At 36.4% G+C, this 21,387-nt stretch overlaps 1 protein-coding gene across 4 annotated transcripts in view; it reads right to left on the bottom strand.

Annotated features, from left to right (window-relative positions):
* CFTR (CF transmembrane conductance regulator) overlaps positions 1-21,387 on the bottom strand; it is a 184,557-nt gene that overhangs the window by 49,089 nt on the left and 114,081 nt on the right. For all 4 annotated transcript variants that reach the window (XM_017867350.1, XM_017867353.1, XM_017867352.1 and 1 more), the window contains 5 exons: positions 20,640-20,890; positions 17,286-17,365; positions 13,810-13,960; positions 12,673-12,900; positions 9,277-9,377 (listed from right to left, as the gene is read on the bottom strand). In XM_017867350.1, coding sequence (XP_017722839.1) covers positions 9,277-9,377; positions 12,673-12,900; positions 13,810-13,960; positions 17,286-17,365; positions 20,640-20,890 — 811 coding nt within the window. The remainder of the gene's footprint in view (positions 1-9,276; positions 9,378-12,672; positions 12,901-13,809; positions 13,961-17,285; positions 17,366-20,639; positions 20,891-21,387) is intronic.

Genomic DNA, 21,387 nt, shown 5'->3' with positions numbered 1-21,387 from the left:
GGGAATTCTTTAAAAAAAAAAAAAAAAAGAATCCAAATCCAAATTATGCATATAAAATCAAGTACAGGGCCTTCAAAGGAGTTCCTGCACGTGAGAGGACCTGCGGCTTATGTCTCATAGGCTTCATGTTAAACCAATTCTGCCTACTATAGTAACCTCGTTCAAAGTGTTCCTTGTTATATTCAAACAATGGACAGTTCAATACATCCCTTCCCATCTAGTGGTTAGTACCACGCAGTCACTTAATAAATCTTTGTTAATAATGAATGAATTCATTATTCTACCTCCTATGCAGAAAGTAGTGTCTGTGCAGTAAGAATAACAGTGCTACAAGTCTACATTAGCAAGTAGTCCAGGCTGCAATTTTACCCCTCAGCTCCTCTGCCTCAAAATATTCATTGCTATTTGGATTAGACGGAAGTTACAACCTATCGAACTATTCTTAGTCTCATCTATTTGTTTTCATTGAGCTTTTAACCTCACTTAACCTTTTCTCTCATTTAGAGTGCCCACTAAACATTTTCACCTGATACATAAAAACTGTGCCATTGTGTAGCTAGCTACCTAGATTGTGCTGGATAGAAATTCATATTCCACAATTATCAGAATGACTGGATTGGCAAACTCCTTAACCCCAGCCTGCTGTTTCCTGTGCACAGAAAAGAGTTGTCCAAGGAGGATCGAGGGATATCTCTGTCTAGAGCAGCAAGCTGGCCTGCCAGCAGCAAAGTCTCATGATAGCCAACACCCACTTCGGTAGGAGCACTTTTCTTAGACTTTGAGATATAGAAGATGAAGCCAAAATGAGACCCAACCAACGACACAATGAACCGCATTCTTCATTTGTGGGAAAGAAAACGTGACATAATTTGTGCAGACCTCTGTACATTAGAGTTTAGCCCAAATTTGATGAGAATTTTTCTTAAGGATCATCATCTGGTTTAAATTTTTGGTTTCATTATTTAATTTTATTATTCTCCAAAACCTCTTCTGAGCCCCTTGAGAAGGGGTCAGTGCTTAAAACTGGACCTCACTATCTTTATAAAAATGGTCAAAGTTCAAACTAACCTAAGCATTAGAAGAACAAAGTGTTTTGGGATTATGACAGTCTTGACAAAAAGATAGTTTCACAGCCTAATCTCAGTCTTACTTTATAAAGGATGCATTTAAGCCAAGAAGAAAATAATTCTTGATTTTCCTTTTCACTTTGTGTGACAAAGAGGGAAGAGGAGGCTTACAGGCTTTTTCTAGAATAAGTCAAGAAGCCAGACTCCTCTCCCTCACAAAAATATTTGTTCTATTTCCTTTCATCCTTTTGGTTGTTCAGAAGCCAGCACATCTAGATTAGGCATTAACACCCAAACTATGTGTCATCATACCCCAAAAGCCATAACAGAAAATACACTTCACACACCTGAGATCTGGCTGGCAACACTATAAAGAGAGTTCATGACTGATAGTTATTGAAGGATTGCAAGAAATAAATATGAAGAGAGTCATCTAGAAAACAGGCACAATGTAAAAAAGTCACACATTTCACAGGAAAAATTTTGTAAGTATGAAGTATATAAAAGGGGAGATTTATTAGGGCTTTTAAATCATAAATCCTTCCCAGTAGGCAAAAACTATGCTTTTCAATACTCGCTAACACAGACCTGACATCCAAGGCCAAGTTAGATGCATTAGCATAATCTTTAGGCCATGAACATAAACCTAAGAGATAATAGCAAGAAAACAGACTCTGCCCAAAACATGTTCTTGAAACTCTGGTCTATGTTTCTACATCTATTACTTACACGACTAGAGCACATAAAAAGTCAGTCAAGTGCCATGTTGCTATAAATTATTAACAGCATAAACGAGTTACTTATATTATACTATAAACCTAGCCCTTTAGTATATTATTACAGCTTGCTCTCTACAGAAACGGTTTACATATTTTAACCTGTGTCAAATCACTTGAGAAGTCAGTGTCACTTTTTCTGTTAGAAGTGACAGAGACGGTGATCTTCATAAAACAGAAACAAAACCTATTTGCAACATGACAAAAGGCATATCCCAAGTTAATACCAAAGTTTCAAAATATGCGGGTGCCTATTTTCAATAACTAAGAACTTTGGTAAACATGGTACTAAGTGTGTAAATGGGCAAATGAAGACTCAAACTTCCTCTTCCATGTAAAAGCTCAGACATCACTCATCACATCTATTACTTACTCTGGAGCTTAATTACAATCTAGCTTGGTGAATGCAATTGGATTTATGTGGCTTCCGCTGAAAATATTTCAAAAGAATTTGCAAAAAGAGGAATCCAAAACAACAAATCAAAATACCTTCTCACAGTTTTCACTATTTTAATATGATTTTTCTCCAAACATCGGAATTTTGCAATATTGTGTCTTCCCCAAATTACTCTGTCACTAAGCCTCATCCTTTACATGCCTTGTAGAGATTTATGTACGTATCATTGATTGATACAGGACAAAAGTCATTTGCTGGTGGTCCATCAATTCAAAAGGAAATTCTATGACATAGACCAGGGGTCAGCAAAACTATGACCCACAGGACACATGTAGCTACTCCCATTAGTTTACATATTATGTACAGCTGCTTTGCCCTACAAACACTGAGTTGAGTTGTCATAAAGACAACACAGCCCACAAAGCTGAAAATATTTACTATCTTAGCCTTTATTGAAAAAGTTTGCTGAGCCCTCTGCTATGACTCACAGAAAATCAGAGCTAAAATGAGTCTTAGCATGTAGTTTAGTGGTTCACCAGTCTTGCTTGATACACACTAGAATCACCTGGAGCACTTTTAAAATGACAAACATCATACTCAGTCACCCTGCCCCCTACCAAGAGAACTGACTTTACTGGTTTTAGTGGACCCTGAGTAGTCTGTGTTTTTGTTTTGTTTTGTTTTGTTTGAGACAGAGTCTCACTCTGTCGCCAGGCTGGAGTGCAGTGGAGCTATCTTGGCTCACTGCAACCTCCATCTCCGGGGTTCAATGGATTCTTTTGCCTCAGCCTCCCTGGTAGCTGGGAGGCATGTGTCTGGCTAATTTTTGTATTTTTAGTAGAGACAGGGTTTTGCCATGTTGGCCAGCCTGGTCTTCAACTCCTGTTCTCAAGTGATCCACCTGCCCCAGCCTCCCAAAGTGCTGGAATTACAGGCATGAGCCACCACACCTGGCTACTCTGTGTTTTTATAAAGATTCTGCATGTGCTACTAGGATGAGAACTTGTGATCTAATTCATTCCTTCATTGCAAAAATGAGATTATCTAAACCCAGGAAGAAAAATGATAGGCACAAAGCCCAGTGAATTTTCTAAACCTTTCAACCTTTTTTGTTTGTTTGTTTTTAACATTCCAGCAATCTCTTAAGGTTCTTGTTAAACCTCTTCTACTAATTCAAGACTCTAGCACATCATAATGGCATTTCATTTGTTAGTTCTAGTTACACACTGGTTCAGAGTTCTTTGATCAGCTCTGATAATTGCAGCAGTGAATAACTTAATCAATGGACTCTAGCATTCAGGGATAGTAGCAGAAATGTGATTCCTGTCAGGATGTGGAATAATACCTGCCTACACCCTAATCAAGATTTGAAATTTTTCATAGGAAAAAGATCTAGAAGAGAGAGATTGCCAAAGCTGGAAGGAACCTTAGAAAACTTCTCACCAAACTGTTTCATTTTACAAATGAGAAAAATAAGGCCCTCAAGGAGTCTAGGACTTGCCCAAGGCCACACATGGCAAGGCCAGAATAGAATGCAGGGCTCTTACCACAGATACTCTACAGGATGCATTGAGAAGAGATGGATGGAAGGAAGTCTTGAGACAGAGGTCATGAGGGGAAAATATACCACAAAGACTTGTGGAAACAGAAAAATAAAGATAGACACGATCAAGAAACCATTAAAAGGAGACCAAAAAAATTGAAGAAATGACTCCTCCCCTCAGATTCTTACAGCAAAAACTACTTTCAGTACAAGAAAATTAAGCACCGGGAGTAATGCAGAAAAGCCAGGTACCCCTTTTCTCCACACATCAGGTTTCTTGTTGGTCATTATACAATCAGTCACTTGATCTTTACTGGAACCCAAAACAAACACAGACAATAAAAGGACAAAGGAGAAACCTCTGGAGTTTCTATTGACAGAAAACTCTTCTCAGATTGCATCAATCTTGGAAGATTTTCTAGAGCCTCACTAACAGAAATCTATCCACAAGCCTTGCAGATTCATTGCCTTCCCTGCTCACACTGGTGGCTTTCTTCTTCTTATGTTATCAGAAACACAAAGTTGAACAGGGTAGACAGCTGACAGAAACAGGGATGGTTTATCTGCTGCTTCTCTGGGAGAATTAAAGAAACAGAATAATATTCACATGCTCAGAATTAGGCAACAGGAGTAAGGCAGAAAAGCCAGGTTCCCCTTTTCTCTACACATCAGACTTCTTGTTGGTCATTGTACAATCAGTCACTTGATCAACAAAACAAACAGTAAAAGACAAAAAGTAGTCTTTTAGTTGTGCCCATTATGTGGTAGACAGTCTTGAAACAAACTGAATTGTCAATGGCTTCTTTCCAACAATGTGACTATGAGTGTGAGTAATTTATCAGTCGCTAGATGGCTTGGTATGGTTCAGTTTGAAGCATCACCTTGTCACCCTTTCTAGATCTTATTTATTTAATCTTTATTCGTTCATACAGATAGAAATCTTAAGTGCTTATTTAAGTTACATAACACTTAAGTAGCTAAGAATAGGAGAAAGAGAAGACTTATGTTACTAAAAATTGAAGGCATCTTATGAGTCCAAAGAAAATAAACCAGCACACAACTTTGTTTTGGAGGAAAAAATATAAGATAATTGCTTTAGCAAAAACAACTATAAATTCATATAGTATTTGAGGTATGGACTTTTAAAAAATCAACACTTTTCTTTTCACCCCATCTATAGAATGGTATGAGAAATACAATTGAAATGAACAGAGATAGATAGCCACAATTTATGTTAAAATAAAGAGTGAATTATTAATAGAAATAAATACTTTTTAAAACATTGAGATATCAATTGAAATAACTGGAAATCCCCTAACATGGGGTGTTCCAACAGGAATTATTAAATTAGATTCTGATAATTTTACTATTTATTAAATTACAGGGGTGATTCACAAACTATTAAACTATATTATTCATAAAGTGACAATGTTCAGATGACTTTTTATCCAACCTGCCAAATAAGGCCAGACACATTAGTAAGTAGAATAGAAGCTTTGTCCTGTTTTAATAGTCTCCTGAGACCCTGGGTATATTTTAAGGAGATATTGAACAGAAACTCATGCCTTAAAATGTCAAGCCTACTGAAAGACACTCTATAATTGTGTTTTATGAACATATGGTGGCGTCAAGATGATAGCTGGATACACATTTAGAGAGCAGGATAGAGGTCTAAACTAGAGATACAAATTTATGATTCATCAAGAGATGGTTTATTTTCTTTGTGTGTGTCTGTGTGATGGAGTCTCCTCTATCGCGCAGGCTGGAGTGCAGTGGCATGATCTCGGCTCACTGCAACCTCCATCTCCCAGGTTCAAGCAATTCTCGTGCCTCAGCCTCTCTAGTAGCTGGGTGCATGCCACCATGGCCAGGTAATTTTTGTATTTTTAGGAGAAATGGGGTTTCACCATGTTGGCCAGGCTGGTCTCAAACTCCTGACCTCAAGTGATCCGCCTGCCTCGGCCTTCCAAGATTCATCAAGAGACGGTTTCTGAAGCATGGGTTTAGAAAATAACAGCTAGAGAGTGTCAGTAGAACAGGGCTGAGATATAGTTGATGTTTAGAGATCTGAAAGAGAGAAGGGGCCAGGAAAAGGGACCAAGAAGAAGCCAGAGAGGTAGAAGGAAAATGAAGTGAGAGAAGTGTCACGGAAGCAAGAGAGAAAGTATCACAAGAAGAACTTGTCCATGGCATAAATACTGCTGGAGCTATTAATGGAAACAAGGAAATTGGCTCTGGCAAGATGTTGATCCTGAGATGGTGCTGATGGAAATAAAATGAAGTAGGTTGTGGAAAGAATGGGTTGAGGAAAACAATGAAATCAAAGTGGATTGAGAAAAAAACGGAAGTAGGTTGAGGAAAAGATGGAAAGTTGTCCTTTCTCAGATATTTTGCTATATATAGGTCAAAGAAACGGGATAGTAGCTGGAGATCAAGGGAAAGTATTTTTATGCTAATGAGAAAGGTCCCACGAAGAGGTAGGTATTGCATATTACTTGCTCCTGAATATAGGAGCAAGAACACCGGCAGAAGGTGGTACATGAGGAGAGGTGCAGTAGGCTGGTGCAACCGGTGGAGAGAAACGAGAAAATTCTTTCTGGTTGCATCAAAAATTTTTTTTAAGTTTTTAAAAAAAGATATAATAAAGTCACTGGATGAAAGTGCAGGCGTTGGAATTATTTGAGCACCTGAGAAGAGAGAAGAAAGTGGGGAAAAGCTATCTTAGGGAATATAATAAGGAATTTCATAGGAAAATCTAATATAAAAGGTTGTTGTACAGTTTTGTGTACTAATATTTGAGATATGTGATCATAGACACAATGCAACTTGAGGTTAAATGTTATCAAAGCATTACCTTTATTAGTTGAGAGCTACAGAAAGCTAGGCACTTGGGCATAAGCACCAGGTGGAAGGTTAAAAAAAAAAAAAAAAAAGCCACACTGTCATTTTTATAACTTCAGAGTTCTGTTGACATTTGACTTTGTGTTCCTGTCTAAACTAGTCCAGTTGGGTAAATAAACTATTCTTTCCAAGTATAAACATTTTTTTTCTGAAAAACTAGAAGTATACATCAAACTAAACACCTTGTTTACTCCATTGTAAACTCAATGCTAAATTCAGTTAACAACTCAGTAAGTAAAATGACAACACTGAGTTTTTACTTCAGAAGTCACAAGGGCCTTTGGGATTAACATCATATAAACGTAAAATTTGAGGGCATAGTCATATCTATTTCCTACTCTCAACATATGCCAAGGTGAAAACAAAAAAGTTACTGTATAAGTTGAGCAATGGCATGGGTAACAGCACTATGATGGGAATCAATAACCAGATAAATGCCCATAAACATCCAGGAAAGCCTACTTGTGCTGTTTGGCAGGGAAATAACTCACATATTCGCTTTGATATTCAAACAAAAGAATGTGATTTTTTAAATGTGACCAAATGCAAACATTGATACTTTTCATAGACTGTATTATAACATAATAGGTCCTTGCAAAGATCCTTCAGTGCCACAAGATGAAAGGCACAATATCAAAGCACAGGTCACAAAGCCAGGATGCACATGTGAAAAACTAGAGGAATGAAAATGCCTTACAGAAACTTTCATGGAGATTGAACATGCAGAGTAGAAATGCACCAAACAGAGGTTTTGACATCAATGTGTAGAGGCTACTATGTAAACCAAGAAAATTAATACAGCAAAGAGAAAGGAATTGTATACATCCATGGTGAAAAGATGTTTTTAGGTAAAGAAACATGTAAGTGCATGAGGAGCTTAAATGTAAAGTCAAAGTTGTAGAAGGTTGGGCAAAGAATTAAATAGATGTAAGCACGATATTCATTTAATATTCTCCTGCTGTTTTCCAACAGAAACATTTCTATACATTTATGAGACCCAACTCCAAAAGCATACTGGAATGGAATTAAAGATAGAACTACAGAAGCTAAAGAGAGCTGATCAAACTAAAAAAAAAGTTAGAGGTAAAGAAATCAACTTTAGTATAAATCATGTTCTGATTAAATTACAGCTCAATGTGTTATGAAAATGCTTAAAGAAAATAAGAAGACACAGGGACCAGAAGAGAGCATTAAAAGGGTTTTCTTTTCCCTGGAGATATTTTTTATAATGCTGTTTGTTCTGACAGGAGTTGATCATACAAATTTTATAGCTGAATAACTGTGTGTGGTTTGGGAACATGAACACTGTCTCAGAGAACAAGGAAAGAAACTTAAGCAAAAAACATAATTTTAAAAAGAGTATAATAATATTGTTGCACAGTCATTCTTAACTTGGGTTTCTAAACCATCTACAAAAGCAGTGCTGAATGAATAATTTTAAACACAGTAGCACAAAAATACTTTAAAAATTCAATGATGAAGCTATCCAGACCAACCACATAGTCTGATTGAAAATTATGCATTTGGTTTTTTTTTAATAAAAATGGGTAAATGTGTATCATTTCCTTTAATTTCTCAGTCCTGCTGCAATGGGATTTGTGCCCCTGATATGGTATTAGCACACAAACACTACTATAATATTAATGGCTCTGCACTCTAGAAAACCAAAATGAGAGAAATAACACAACTAAAATGTGGTCTTTGTACACACTAATAAAGTATACACAGGTGTGGCAATATTTATCAAGCAGAAAGAGAGAAGGCAAAGATAAACACTTCAGGAATAAGAAAGGCACTATCACTAAATGATGTGAAAAAATTTAAATAATAGTATAAAAATGTTATGCTGCTAAATTTGAGAACCCAAGATAAGGAAGGAATTCTTAATAAAGATATCAAAAGCATAAAACATAAAGGAAAAGACAATAAATTGAACTTTATTAAACTTAAAACTTCTTTTCATCAAAAGACTCTATAAGCCAAGCCACTGACTGAGGGATTATGTTTGAAATGTATAGATCTGACAATCAATCCATAACTCATAAATTCCTACAAATTAATTAAGGAAGAAAAAACAATCTAGGTGACAAATGAGTAATCAACATGAATAAGAAATTAATGTAAGAGAACAGCAAAAGCCAATAATTATGTATCCACATGCCCTACATTTTTAGTAATCACTTCACATCTATCAGACACCAAGTGTTGTTGAAGATATGTAGCTATGCACTCTCTTGATGGGGATATATGTCAGTACAACAGACCTGAGGACAATTTGGCACCACTCAGTTAAGCATGGGTGAATTCTATGACCCAGTAGTACAACTCCCAAGTATTGGTCCTAGAAAATCCTGAACAAGGAAACAGATCAAAGAATGCTCACTGCAATATTACATCTTCATAGTGGCTATTTTTGAGGAGGAAAGAAGAGATAAGGATTTAATGAAAGATACAGAGTGACACTCAATTTACCTGTAATGTTTTATTTCTTAAGCTCAATATAGGGTATATAGTTCTTCCTCATGCTATTATTCATACTTTTTTACTTATCTGAATTTTTTCATAAAAGTTAAAAAGATGATAATGACTTACCAAGCTATCCACATCTATGCTGGAGTTTACAGCCCACTGCAATGTACTCATGATATTCATGGCTAAAGTCAGGATAATACCAACTGTTCCTTCTCCTTCTCCTACAGATGCACAAAAGACATAAATGAACCTCATGTTATTAAATTTACATTTCAATTTTATGCTGATTTTAACAATTTTTAAGTCTCAGTTCATCACATCATTTACTAACAGAATAATGTTCTGCATATAGTAAGTATTCAACCAGGATTTTAAATCAAAGAGTGATAGAATATTAGGGAAGTGTTGCCCTTTTTAAAAAATGTTACTGATGTTGGAGGTGTTGTTGGTATTGGGTAGGTACCATATTTGTCTCTTCTACTATTATTCTCTAAGTAATAACAGTAACAAATATTAGAATGGGCAATGGGGAAATGAGATCCTATATCCAGATGAGCTCCTCTACAAAGAAACCAAAAGCAGGGGAATAGTGTGCCCAAACAGCATCTGCATGTTTAGATGTTTAGATGTGCTCTGTGCCTTTGCAAGGAGGACATTTGCTAATTGCATTCTGTTGGGAAGTAAATGGACTTAGAACTTCACCCGACAGTCAGAAAACTAACAGGTCTGCCATTTGGAAAGAGAAAATAATGCCCTCTATGTAAAAAAAGAAAAAAAGAAAAAAAGAGATTAGTGCACCTGGGAAGAATGATACCTAAGTGTTTAATTACAATAAGTGTTTGTTTAAGGGCTAAAAAGGATCGCTAATTAAAACTCATAAGTATTCAGTATTATGGCCATAAAAATTCTCTAAGAGGAATGTTCTTAAATTATTATAAAGTTAAACTATCAAGTCCCAATTGAGAGATCTTACACCTGTAATGCATGATAAAATTGTCAAAAGGTTCTACAGTTGGGAGAAATAATTCATCTTATTATTAATTGAAATTTTTGTTTCTGCAATTCCTCTAACAGAAGGCATAATATACACAGCATACATCTGTATGTAATACTAAATTATTTTCATATAGGTTAGATTTATCTAGACCCCAATATATTGCTTGTTCTGAAGGTCAAGATGAGAAGATAAAATTTTAATAATAATAAGTCAGATAACATTTATTTAGTATTTACCATGGACCAGGCACTATACTAAGTGTTTTGGACAAATCATCCCATTTACTATTCACCCACACCTATGGAATAGGTAATATTATTGTGTCTATTTACACTTGAGGAAAATGAGGGGCTTAGAGAGCTAATTAATGTTTGCAAGTTAACACAGCTGAAGACCAGTCGAGCCAGGGATAATAATAGCTGGGTGAGGCCGGGCGCGGTGGCTCAAGCCTGTAATCCCAGCACTTTGGGAGGCCGAGACGGGCGGATCACGAGGTCAGGAGATCGAGACCATCCTGGCTAATACGGTGAAACCCCGTCTCTACTAAAAAATACAAAAAACTAGCCGGGCGACGAGGCGGGCGCCTGTAGTCCCAGCTACTCGGGAGGCTGAGACAGGAGAATGGCGTGAACCCGGGAGGCGGAGCTTGCAGTGAGCTGAGAGCCGGCCACTGCACTCCAGCCTGGGCGGCAGAGCAAGACTCCGTCTCAAAAAAAAAAAAAAGAAAAAAAAAAAAAGAAAAAAAAGAAAAAAAAGAAATAATAGCTGGGTGAACAACATCCACTCTGGCTGAGCATCTGATTTGATTGGTAAGTTCTGTATTATAATGATTGTTAAATGTTTTAATTATTGCCCCTAATAAATCAAGACTCAATCACACTCGACCATGTTATAGCATGTGTTATATTGGTTTGAATTAATTGTTAACAAATCTTCATTTATGTAATTCAGCCTTCTTTGATCCCATTTTCAAATAACTTAAAAGAATTTTTTAAAGTTGCCTAAAATTGCAGTACTGATGAGGATTAGTACATTTGCCTGCCCATGTATATTCCTTGCATAGAGTCATTTCCCACTGCCCTAGCTGAGAGAACAACAAAGGTGGCGAACCCACTATCCTCATAGCAGTGGAGTAGACTGCAGGTGGACCCCTGAGCCAAAAGGAACTGGTTTTCTGTTCTCTCCAGGACTTTGCAATTGTACAGAGGAGTTCTCCTGTTAATTCAGGAGGCCAGAATGGAGACACTACATAAAGTCAATGTGGCATAGCCCTGGTACACCAGGAAAACCAGTTGATTCAGGAGGTCAGAATGGAGACACTACATAAAGTCAATGTGGCATAGCCCTGGTACACCAGGAAAACCAGTTGATTCAGGAGGTCAGAATGGAGACACTACATAAAGTCGATGTGGCATAGCTCTGGTACACCAGGAAAGCCAGTTAATTCAGGAGGCCAGAATAGAGACACTATATAAGTCAATGTGGCATAGCCCTGGTACATCAGGAAAACCAGTCTTTAGAGAGAGAAAGGAATGAAGCAGTCACAGAAAGGAATGGACCCAGGACAGATATAGGCTCAAGAAGAAGAAGAGTTGCAGCTGACTCTCTTGTGCCTGTTCCAGCTTCTTTAAGAGTCAAATGGCACCACCTTCTCTGTGTTCCTTGAGGCCTTCCTGTAACTCCAACAAATGCCTGCTTTCGGTTTGAGCAGAATTCTGTTCCTACAATCAAATAATCCCCCAGATTTGGCATTGATTTGGCATTTACTCTGCCAATATTCACTGTCACATATAACAACTTACTTCAACACTTATCATAAACACTCAGAAATTCAAATTCTTAAATTAGAGAAAACAAACTTACCTACATAGATTTTTATTTTACTTATTATGAAATACTTTGTTTTCACTAAAGACCCTAAAATCAATCCAGAACATTTGTATTTAAAAAACATGGCACTTTCTTTCTTTTTTTTTTTTCTTTTGAAAAACATGACACTTTGTTTCTTTTCTGTGACAGTTTTACTTTGTGCAAAATTCGCAATTAGGTAACAAATTTTACCTAGTAGAGATTTAAAAACCAAAACTTACTGACAAGGGGAACTGTGTGTCATTTCCCTTCTTTAGAGATCTATTAATTTTGAAGCTAGGACTCTTCATCAATATGAGTATGAAGAGGTGACATTTTTTCCCCTTTAATCACAGAATTGCTATCTGACAATCTGTGTGCCTTGGTTTTTAAAAACTGTGCAAACAGGGATAATACTATATATATATATATATATTATAATATATATATATATATATATCTCCAACTTCAAGTAAATTATTTGTTCAACTAAAACAATGGAAATTCAAAGAAATCATTTGTTCAATGATAAACCAACAAAATCTGTTAATTATTAAACTCCAAAAAAACTTTAAAGATACCAAAAATTGATAACCTATAAGAATGCACCATTTTATTCATTGACAAAGTTTTGACTAAATGCTTAGCTAAAATTAATCAGTTCATAGTACCTGTTGTTAAAATGGAAATGAAGGTAACAGCAATGAAGAAGATGACAAAAATCATTTCTATTCTCATTTGGAACCAGCGCAGTGTTGAAAGGTACAAGAACCAGTTGGCAGTATGTAAATTCAGAGCTTTGTGGAACAGAGTTTCAAAGTAAGGCTGCCGTCCGAAGGCACGAAGTGTCCATAGTCCTTTTAAGCTTGTAACAAGATGAGTGAAAATTGGACTCCTGCCTGTGAAATATTTCCATAGAAAACATTGCAAATAACATAAACACAGAATGCAATTTCATAACACGATGTACCTGAAAAAGACTAAATTAGAGTAATCATATCGCAAATGTCGTTGGCTAAAAAGATTTTTTCACACTGGTGCCATTCTTTGAATAGATGTGATTTGTTATTGTATTAATGAGTTACCCTCCTTTTTTACTTGGCTACCAGAGATGGGAACTTAAAAAATCACCACCAATATTTATTCCTTTTTCTTGGCTACCACTGGGAATTTTCTGGCTAATTCTAAATTAATTATTACTGAAAAAAATGTTAAGACAATTTTTTCAAGTATCTACATTAAGGAAGTTTATGTGACTTGATTTAGCTAATAACCTACAAAGCAGAAATATACTGAAAAATTATTGCCTGAAAATGCACCAACACTAAGGCTGTCACTGCAAAATGTGATTCCCTAACAGCTCAAGTAGAGTTTGGGGAAACACAAAATGGCAGCTCCAATACATGAAGGAAGGGTGTCTGAAGACAAAAAGTGAAAGGGACAAATTTGGTCAAGTATCATTTGGGAACCCAGAGAAACCTTTAGTAATAGCAGCACTATCATTTTTTAAATTTAATTGATATAAGTTTATTATAAACAAATGTCCTGTACACCAACCGTGGTAAGATTCTATATACCCATTTTAAAACCAAAATGAAGTCACACGGCCGTTAATTAAGAAAAACAATCCATGTGTACTTTGTAATACAGTTTCCTTTTATAGACATACACATGTAGAAAAAAATTATTGTTATATGATGTGAAAGTTTAAAAGCAGAATTTTTTTGAAAAGTAGATTAACAATAAAGAATCTCAAATAGCTCTTGTAGCTTTTTTCCAAGATGAATATCACACATTCACTGTCATACCTTCAGATTCCAGTTGTTTGAGTTGCTGTGAGGTTTGGAGGAAATATGCTCTCAACATAATAAAAGCCACTATCACTGGCACTGTTGCAACAAAGATGTAGGGTTGTAAAACTGCGACAACTGCTATAGCTCCAATCACAATTAATAACAACTGCAAGATCGAAGAAAACATGTTTGTGAGTAAACGTTTTCACATTGCAAAGTGGACAAAGTATGTCAGTGATTTATTTTTAAATACTCTCCCCATTCTATTCCTAGTTGGAAAGTAGCCATTTGCAAGTACATTTTCATAGGCTCTATGAAAATTTTAAAATTGTTCAGGTCACTGATAACATTTTGAAGTTTTGAAAATGGTGTTCTTTGATCTTGGGATATGTTCATTTCCCAGGCACTTTAAAGTATTGTATGATAAATACATTTTAAGTGAATATTAATTTAAAATAAACTATTTTTAAATAATTTTAGTATGAAGGTGAATCTTAGGATTTATTTTGGTTAGACAGTTTTTGAAAGTTGGGCGTTCATCTTGGAGTCTTTTGATTCAGAAAGTTCTGCTTGAAATACAAGCTTGCCATTTAGGCAAGCTACCTAACCCTTTGGAGCATATTTTCTCATGCTTAACATTGAAATAAATCATACTTAACAAATTCCATATTTCTACATTACACCAAATACATACATTTTTAAAAGGTACAAAGTCTGCCAACACTTACTTCATAATAATTCATTTGAATAAAGTGTAAATAAAGTAACAGTCAGCAGAAAGGAAAAAAAATAAACACTTTATAACACCCGTATGCTATTCAGTGAGGCAGTTCTCTGCCAGTTTCCCTAAGTGACACATGCATTTTCAACTGATATAACTTTAGAACTGAAAGGGACCCTTATTAGGTTTATATTCCCCATTCTACAAGTGACAAACCTGAGACCCTTCAAGATAAGTGTCTGCTCAGGGTAAAATAGTGGGAATCTGCAGAAAATAATACCGATTTTCAATTTTCACTATACAGTGCTCCAATCCAGAAAGCAAATTTGTCAGAACATTGTCAAAAGTTAGAAAATAGAATGAAGATTATATGAGATATCAAAATACTCAAACTCAAAGAAGCAAAGAACAGAACCATGGGCAACAGGACAGGGGAGAGAGGGAAATGGGGAGTTACTAATCAACAGGTATAAAATTTCAGGAGTGCAAAATGAGTAAGTTCCAGAGATCTGCCGTGCAACATTTTGCCCATGGTGAACAATATTGTATTTTACACATAAAAATCTGTTAAGAGGGTAAACCTCATGTTAAGTGGACTTGCCACAATAAAATTAAAATTTTTAAAGAGAAAAGTAATAGAAAATAGAGTGAACAGAAATATTTCTTAAAAAAGAAAACGTATAGGTATGCTTTATTTTGTGCAACAGATCTGCTTCTGAAATGTCATGAATATAATTAAATTTCATTTGTTTGAAATTAAGTACAACTGGAGGTATAACACAATTAAGTATAATCAGAGGAGCTCACAATTTAAAGGACCCCTGTGATTAATCATTTAACAAAATCAAAATTAACCAAATTTGTACTGTATTTGGATTGTCGTATATTATGCTCCCTTAATATGAGACTCTCTTACAAATAAAATAGGTAAATTAATATAAAAGACCTCTGCTTAATCATTTGTGAAAGAACAACAAATGAATCTTAGCATTAAAAGTTGAACCGGGCCAGGTGCAGTGGCTAACACCTGTAATTCCAGCACTTTAAGAGGCTGAGGCAGGTGGATCACTTGAGGTCAGGAGCTGAAGACCAGCCTGGTCAATGTGGTGAAATCCTATCTCTAGTAATAATACAAAAGTTAGCCAGGCATGGTGGTGGGCACCTGTAATCCCAGCTACTCTGGAGGCTGACACAAGAGAATCGCTTGAACCCAGGAGGCAGAGGTTGCATTGAGCCAAGATTGCACCACTGCACTCCAGCCTGGGCGACAGAGTGAGACTCCGTCTCAATTTAAAAACAAACAAAAAACAAACACGTTGAGCAGAAATGATTCAAATTGGCATAAAAGAAAAAATTTGAGAGCCATCACGTATGTCAAAAATGTTAATTTATAAAATGAATATTTAAAAATTAACTCTTACAGAGGAGTTCTGAAGTGAGCCTCAAATAATTATCAAGAGGCACCACTGGCAAATACTTTCACAATCAAGTCAAGAGGTTCACATTCCAATTTTTATATGATGTAATAATATATTTGAGACCAGTTATTTACACTCTTAACATGAAAAACAAATGTCAGCATTTAGTGACACACGACATGTTTCTTTGAATGCATGAATTCAAAGCATGGATTTAAATATTCCATCAGCTGCTTCTAAGTTATATCTTTAAACAGAACAACTGAAGGATATCCAAAATGCCAAAGTTCACTTGGAACAGTAAATATACTTGTGTCAATCATTTCAGATGAGGCAAACTGACAGTCTGATTTTTCTGCACCTGCCAATGTTGGTTATATATACACACCTATGTGATAATACTTCTTTTGTTTTATATGTTCAATCAAATACAGTATTATTATTTTGCAGGGGTGGGGAAAGAGCAAGAGGGGACAATGACTCATCCCAACATGGGCAGCATCCTATTCCAACTGTTTCTCCAGGGAGATCACTGAGACTGTGGCATTTGCTCTCTGGAGCTTGACCTAAACCAGTCAGGAAGCTCAGGAAGCTGTGCTCAAACCTGGTCCAACAACCACAGCTTACAACACTCCTTAAATCCTGTCACTTATGGAGACCTAATGTCCCAAGTTCACTTTCACCTCCTCCACTGCCCTTTTCTTCTCCACTCTCACCACCAGTCAGTCACCCCAACCCAAAGAGTCAGCCTTTGAGCCAGGCTTCCCTGGAGGCCTATTCACATCTATCACTCAGGGACAGCCCTCATAAAACCCTAGATTTTTCTTTCCCCTCTCTTTTGTTCAAAAACTTATCTTTGCTTCTCTCCCTTCCTTATGGTCCTTACTGTGGGGGAATGGGCTAGCTACTCTGTGCCAAAATGTTCACGGTGAAGCTAGTTTCAAGTGTAACCCACCCAGGGAATCCATCTTCATTCTAATACAGGCCTTTTGCGGGGAGGTTGGCTTCCATAAAATAGTGATGCCAATGCCAAAATGTCACACTTTACAGCCAGTGATCTGGGGAAAGATGGCCTTTTGTGCCTCTCAAATCACTCCCAAGTAGACCGCTATTACATCTAAATGTGGGATTGCCTCAGGTCTGGGCCAGATAAACAGTTCTGACTTGTTATTGAATTTACTAAACTTACATCTATTTTGAAGGCTTTGGATAACCACAAAATTAATTCAGTAGACAGGACTTCAACTGTCAATCAAATAAAAATTGAAAACGAAATTGCATTTGCTTTTGCTATTATTTTAAAAACAACAGGACAAACACAGACATACTTAACAGTACTTATTTTTACATACCTGGATGAAGTCAAATATGGTAAGAGGCAGAAGATCATCCAAAATTGCTATATCTTTGGAGAATCTATTAAGAATCCCACCTATAATATACAAGATGACAAATTCCTCAAAAGATGTATCAATATATTCAATAATAAATTTGGATCACGGTAGACTCATTCAGAACCCAAATAAGAATTAGCATGTAATCAGATAAATAAAGACTTAGAAAATTTTGTTTCTTTCCAAACATTCTAAATAATTATGTGTTCAAGTTATTGTCTTGTACTTTTAAACGTTTTAAAAAGTTTCAGATTCCTGTAAGATTCAAGTAACAACCAATGTCTTTGAAATATATTTTACTATAAATTATGTTAGGAATAGGTGGGTATTCATCCTGCTATTACAATCTTATTTTTGCAACCTTGCATTTAATGACAACTTACTGGATATGCTGTCACCATTTCCCTTCCATTTGTATTCCATAACATAGGGGCCTCCTTTTCCTCTGACTTCCATACCTTTTTGACATACCTCTACCGAAACCCTGGCTGCTCTCTCTCCCTGCCTGCCCCACTGTCTGGTCCTCCCTTGTCATACTCTCTTTCTACCCTCTTCGTGGATAATCTACATTTCAACCTCTCATCTAAATCATGGATTCACATTTGTAAGGTTGATAACTTGTTGCTTCAATTTAAAAAGGTTATATACAAGTGTCTACTATGTACCAGGCACAATGCTAGGCACTGAAATAACTGAGGTGAATATGCCATGCTCCTTGTCCTTGAGAAATTCATTGTCTAGACAGGAATTAAACAAACAATTTGATAAAATGTAACATAATACTGTACAAATAAAGTGATATTGAATCTTACCATTTACCCCCCATAAACTGCAGGATAAAGTCCAAAATTCCTAGTTTAATATTTAATGCCTTGCATAATTTGGCCTCAACCCACCTACCTAGTACAAGCTTCCTCTGCTCAAATACCGTTTCAGCCAAACTGGTCTATTCTTTAAACACACGCTACACTTTCCTACCTCCCTGCTTTCCCCATGTGGTTCCCTCCACCTGAAACCCCTTTCCCCTCAGCTCTCATTGTCAAAATCTGTTTCCTCCCTTGCTCAACTCAAATGCCCCTCCTGCAAGAAACCATCAGTGTTTTCTCCAGCTGGGATTAATCTCTTCCTCCTCTGGACATATTTAATACATCTTCTTTGCACCTCTGTTATAATGACTATATGCATGTCTTATATCACAGGAACTTATAAACATATCTTAACTCTTTTTCTAGGTTATAAATTGCTAGAGGTCAATGGGATCATGCCACACTTATTTTATATCACCCATAGCCCCAAGCAAAAAGGCCTTATATGTAGGAATTATTTAATACATATTTATTAATACATTCTTTAGCATATTTAATTAAACATATTTGTATCTTTTCATGATAATCAAAAATTGAAAAAATAGCCATTGGTATTTATAAACAGTGTTCAGAAAATGAAATTTGCTTTGGTGGAAAGAAAAATCCATCCTGGTGCTTATTATATTTCAAATGGTTTGGAACCAACTATGAACAGCATTAAAGGGAAACAGGAGCTTGGAAAAGAAGAGGTGGAATAGCCAGTGCAACCTCTGTGGGAACAACACCCCACAGAAGGGAACCACGGGGAACTTATATTGATTTCCCACTGGCTATGTAGCAGGCAAGTAAATTGCCTTGTTTCATTCTCACAAAGATCCTCTGAAACATTCTTTTCCCCACTTAACAGGTGAGGAGGCCAAGGCTCGGGAGAGTCACTTGCCCATGATCACTGCTCTTATAGTGCCAACTCAGAGCTCAGGCAATGCTCATGTTCTTTCCACTGTGCCACATGGCTCATGTCTGACTCTTCTAGATATGTGCGGGAAATCCCCTGCCTTCTCTGGGTCTCAGATTTCCATAAAAAATAAAATCAATGGATCAAGTTAATTGGACATCTTGAGTCTAAAATTCTTAGCTCCAAAACAGAGGATGGTGATGAGTATATCCAAATGAGGCAAGATTTCAGCAACACACATGGGCTTCAGAATAAATATCAAGATCTTCCTAAATACTATAACACTGAAATTTTGTCATCCAGAATATATGATGGGTTTTTCTTATCTTGAGTTTTTTAGATTTCTGAAAATTTTAGTCTTGGAATTTATTCCTTGCTTTATATTAAATGTTTCTGTGTCAATTCCTCCTCTCACCTGTGACCTCCTCCAGGGCAAGAACTGTGCCTTATTCATCTTTTCATACCACAGAGTAAATGCCTCAACAGAGAAAGTGCTCACAGGTTGCTGTGAAAAAACTTGGGGGAATCCTTATTAACCTCAGTCTTGCAGTGCAAATTTGTCTAATGAGGAATCAACAGAATTGATTTCTTCCAAAGTACCTTATTAGTTTTTAAATTTTTTAGTATCTTTATTCTTTTTTTTTTTTTTTTTTTTTTTTTTTTTTTTTTTTTTTTTTTTTTTTTGAGACGGAGTTTCGCTCTGTCGCCCAGGCTGGAGTGCAGTGGCCGGATCTCAGCTCACTGCAAGCTCCGCCTCCCGGGTTCACGCCATTCTCCTGCCTCAGCCTCCCGAGTAGCTGGGACTACAGGCGCCCGCCACCTCGCCCGGCTAGTTTTTTTGTATTTTTTAGTAGAGACGGGGTTTCATGGTGTTAGCCAGGATGGTCTCGATCTCCTGACCTCGTGATCCGCCCGTCTCAGCCTCCCAAAGTGCTGGGATTACAGGCTTGAGCCACCGCGCCTGGCCGTATCTTTATTCTACTACTCTGACTTTCTATTACTTCAAATATGATAATATTAAAGTAGTTTTAAAATACATTTGGGATCCCCCCTACTATATAACTTTGAGCAGTTACATGAAATTAGATTATTCTACCCATCAAAAGACTAAATAATATGTTAATATGTTAATAAATACAATGTTAATAAATGTTAATAAATACAAAAAAAAATTTTCTTTGATCACTTTAAATTTCCTGCCCTTTTGAACAATATTATATATTAGCAACAAGATGCCCAGAAGAAAGCTAGAACAAGTATTTGAAAAGAGAGGTATGACTGACCCATAAGGGCCTTCTTGTGCTGCTACAGTCCCACCAACCTCACATTCTTGCAAACCTAGCTACTCTAGTTATCTAACACAGAAATATTAGGAGCAACAACATATGATAACCTATAATATCTGAGAAATGTGCATGCCAGTCAAAAGGAGGTTCAACAACGGGCAGATGCCTCTGTGCAAAAGCCAGCACTGCCATTAGAAAACCAACGAAACCACAGGCCCTATTGATGGTGGATCAGCAGTTTCATTTCTTAGACCTAGTAAAGTACCTGCTTTCAACGTGTTGAGGGTTGACATAGGTGCCTGAAGAACAGAATGTAACATTTTGTGGTGTAAAATTTTCGACACTGTGATTAGAGTATGCACCAGTGGTAGACCTCTGAAGAATCCCATAGCAAGCAAAGTGTCGGCTACTCCCACGTAAATGTAAAACACATAATACGAACTGGTTCTGGTGATAATCACTGCATAGCTGTTATTTCTACTATAAGTACTATTCCCTTTGTCTTGAGGAGGAGTGCTGTAAAGCAAAAGGGAAATTGTTATTTGGTAGCCAAACTTACTTATTGAATTTCCAATACATGTAAATGGAACTAAATTTGAGTCTAAAGAAATACAATATATTGCATTAGAAGAGTGTGTACCCTTAATCTCAAAATCTCACTATTATTGCAAGAAAATAGATATGTTTTCTCATTATTGATAGAGGTTGAGTTGTTCTTTATTGAATTAAAACATTTGAAGAAAACTGTAAAAGTGTAATGTTATTTCAAATATTTTTATTGTGTTTCACAGAAACTGAACAGAACTATATTCTTTAGAAACTGCAGGAACTGTACATGCTAACAATTTATTCATTTTATTTTATTTTATTTTAGATATAGGATCTTGCTACATTGTCCAGGCTGGAGTGCAGTGGCTATTCACAATGATAGAACACTACAGCCCTGAGCTCCTGGGCTCAAGTGATCCTCTTGCGTCAGTCTGTGGAGGAGCTAGGACTACAGGTATGTGTTA

Source organism: Rhinopithecus bieti, unplaced genomic scaffold, assembly GCF_001698545.2.
Source record: "Rhinopithecus bieti isolate Rb0 unplaced genomic scaffold, ASM169854v2 scaffold_3858, whole genome shotgun sequence".
NCBI classification, from domain to species: domain Eukaryota; kingdom Metazoa; phylum Chordata; class Mammalia; order Primates; family Cercopithecidae; genus Rhinopithecus; species Rhinopithecus bieti.
The sequence above is the reverse complement of the archived record's forward strand: the minus strand, read 5'-3'. Positions and strand labels throughout refer to the sequence as shown.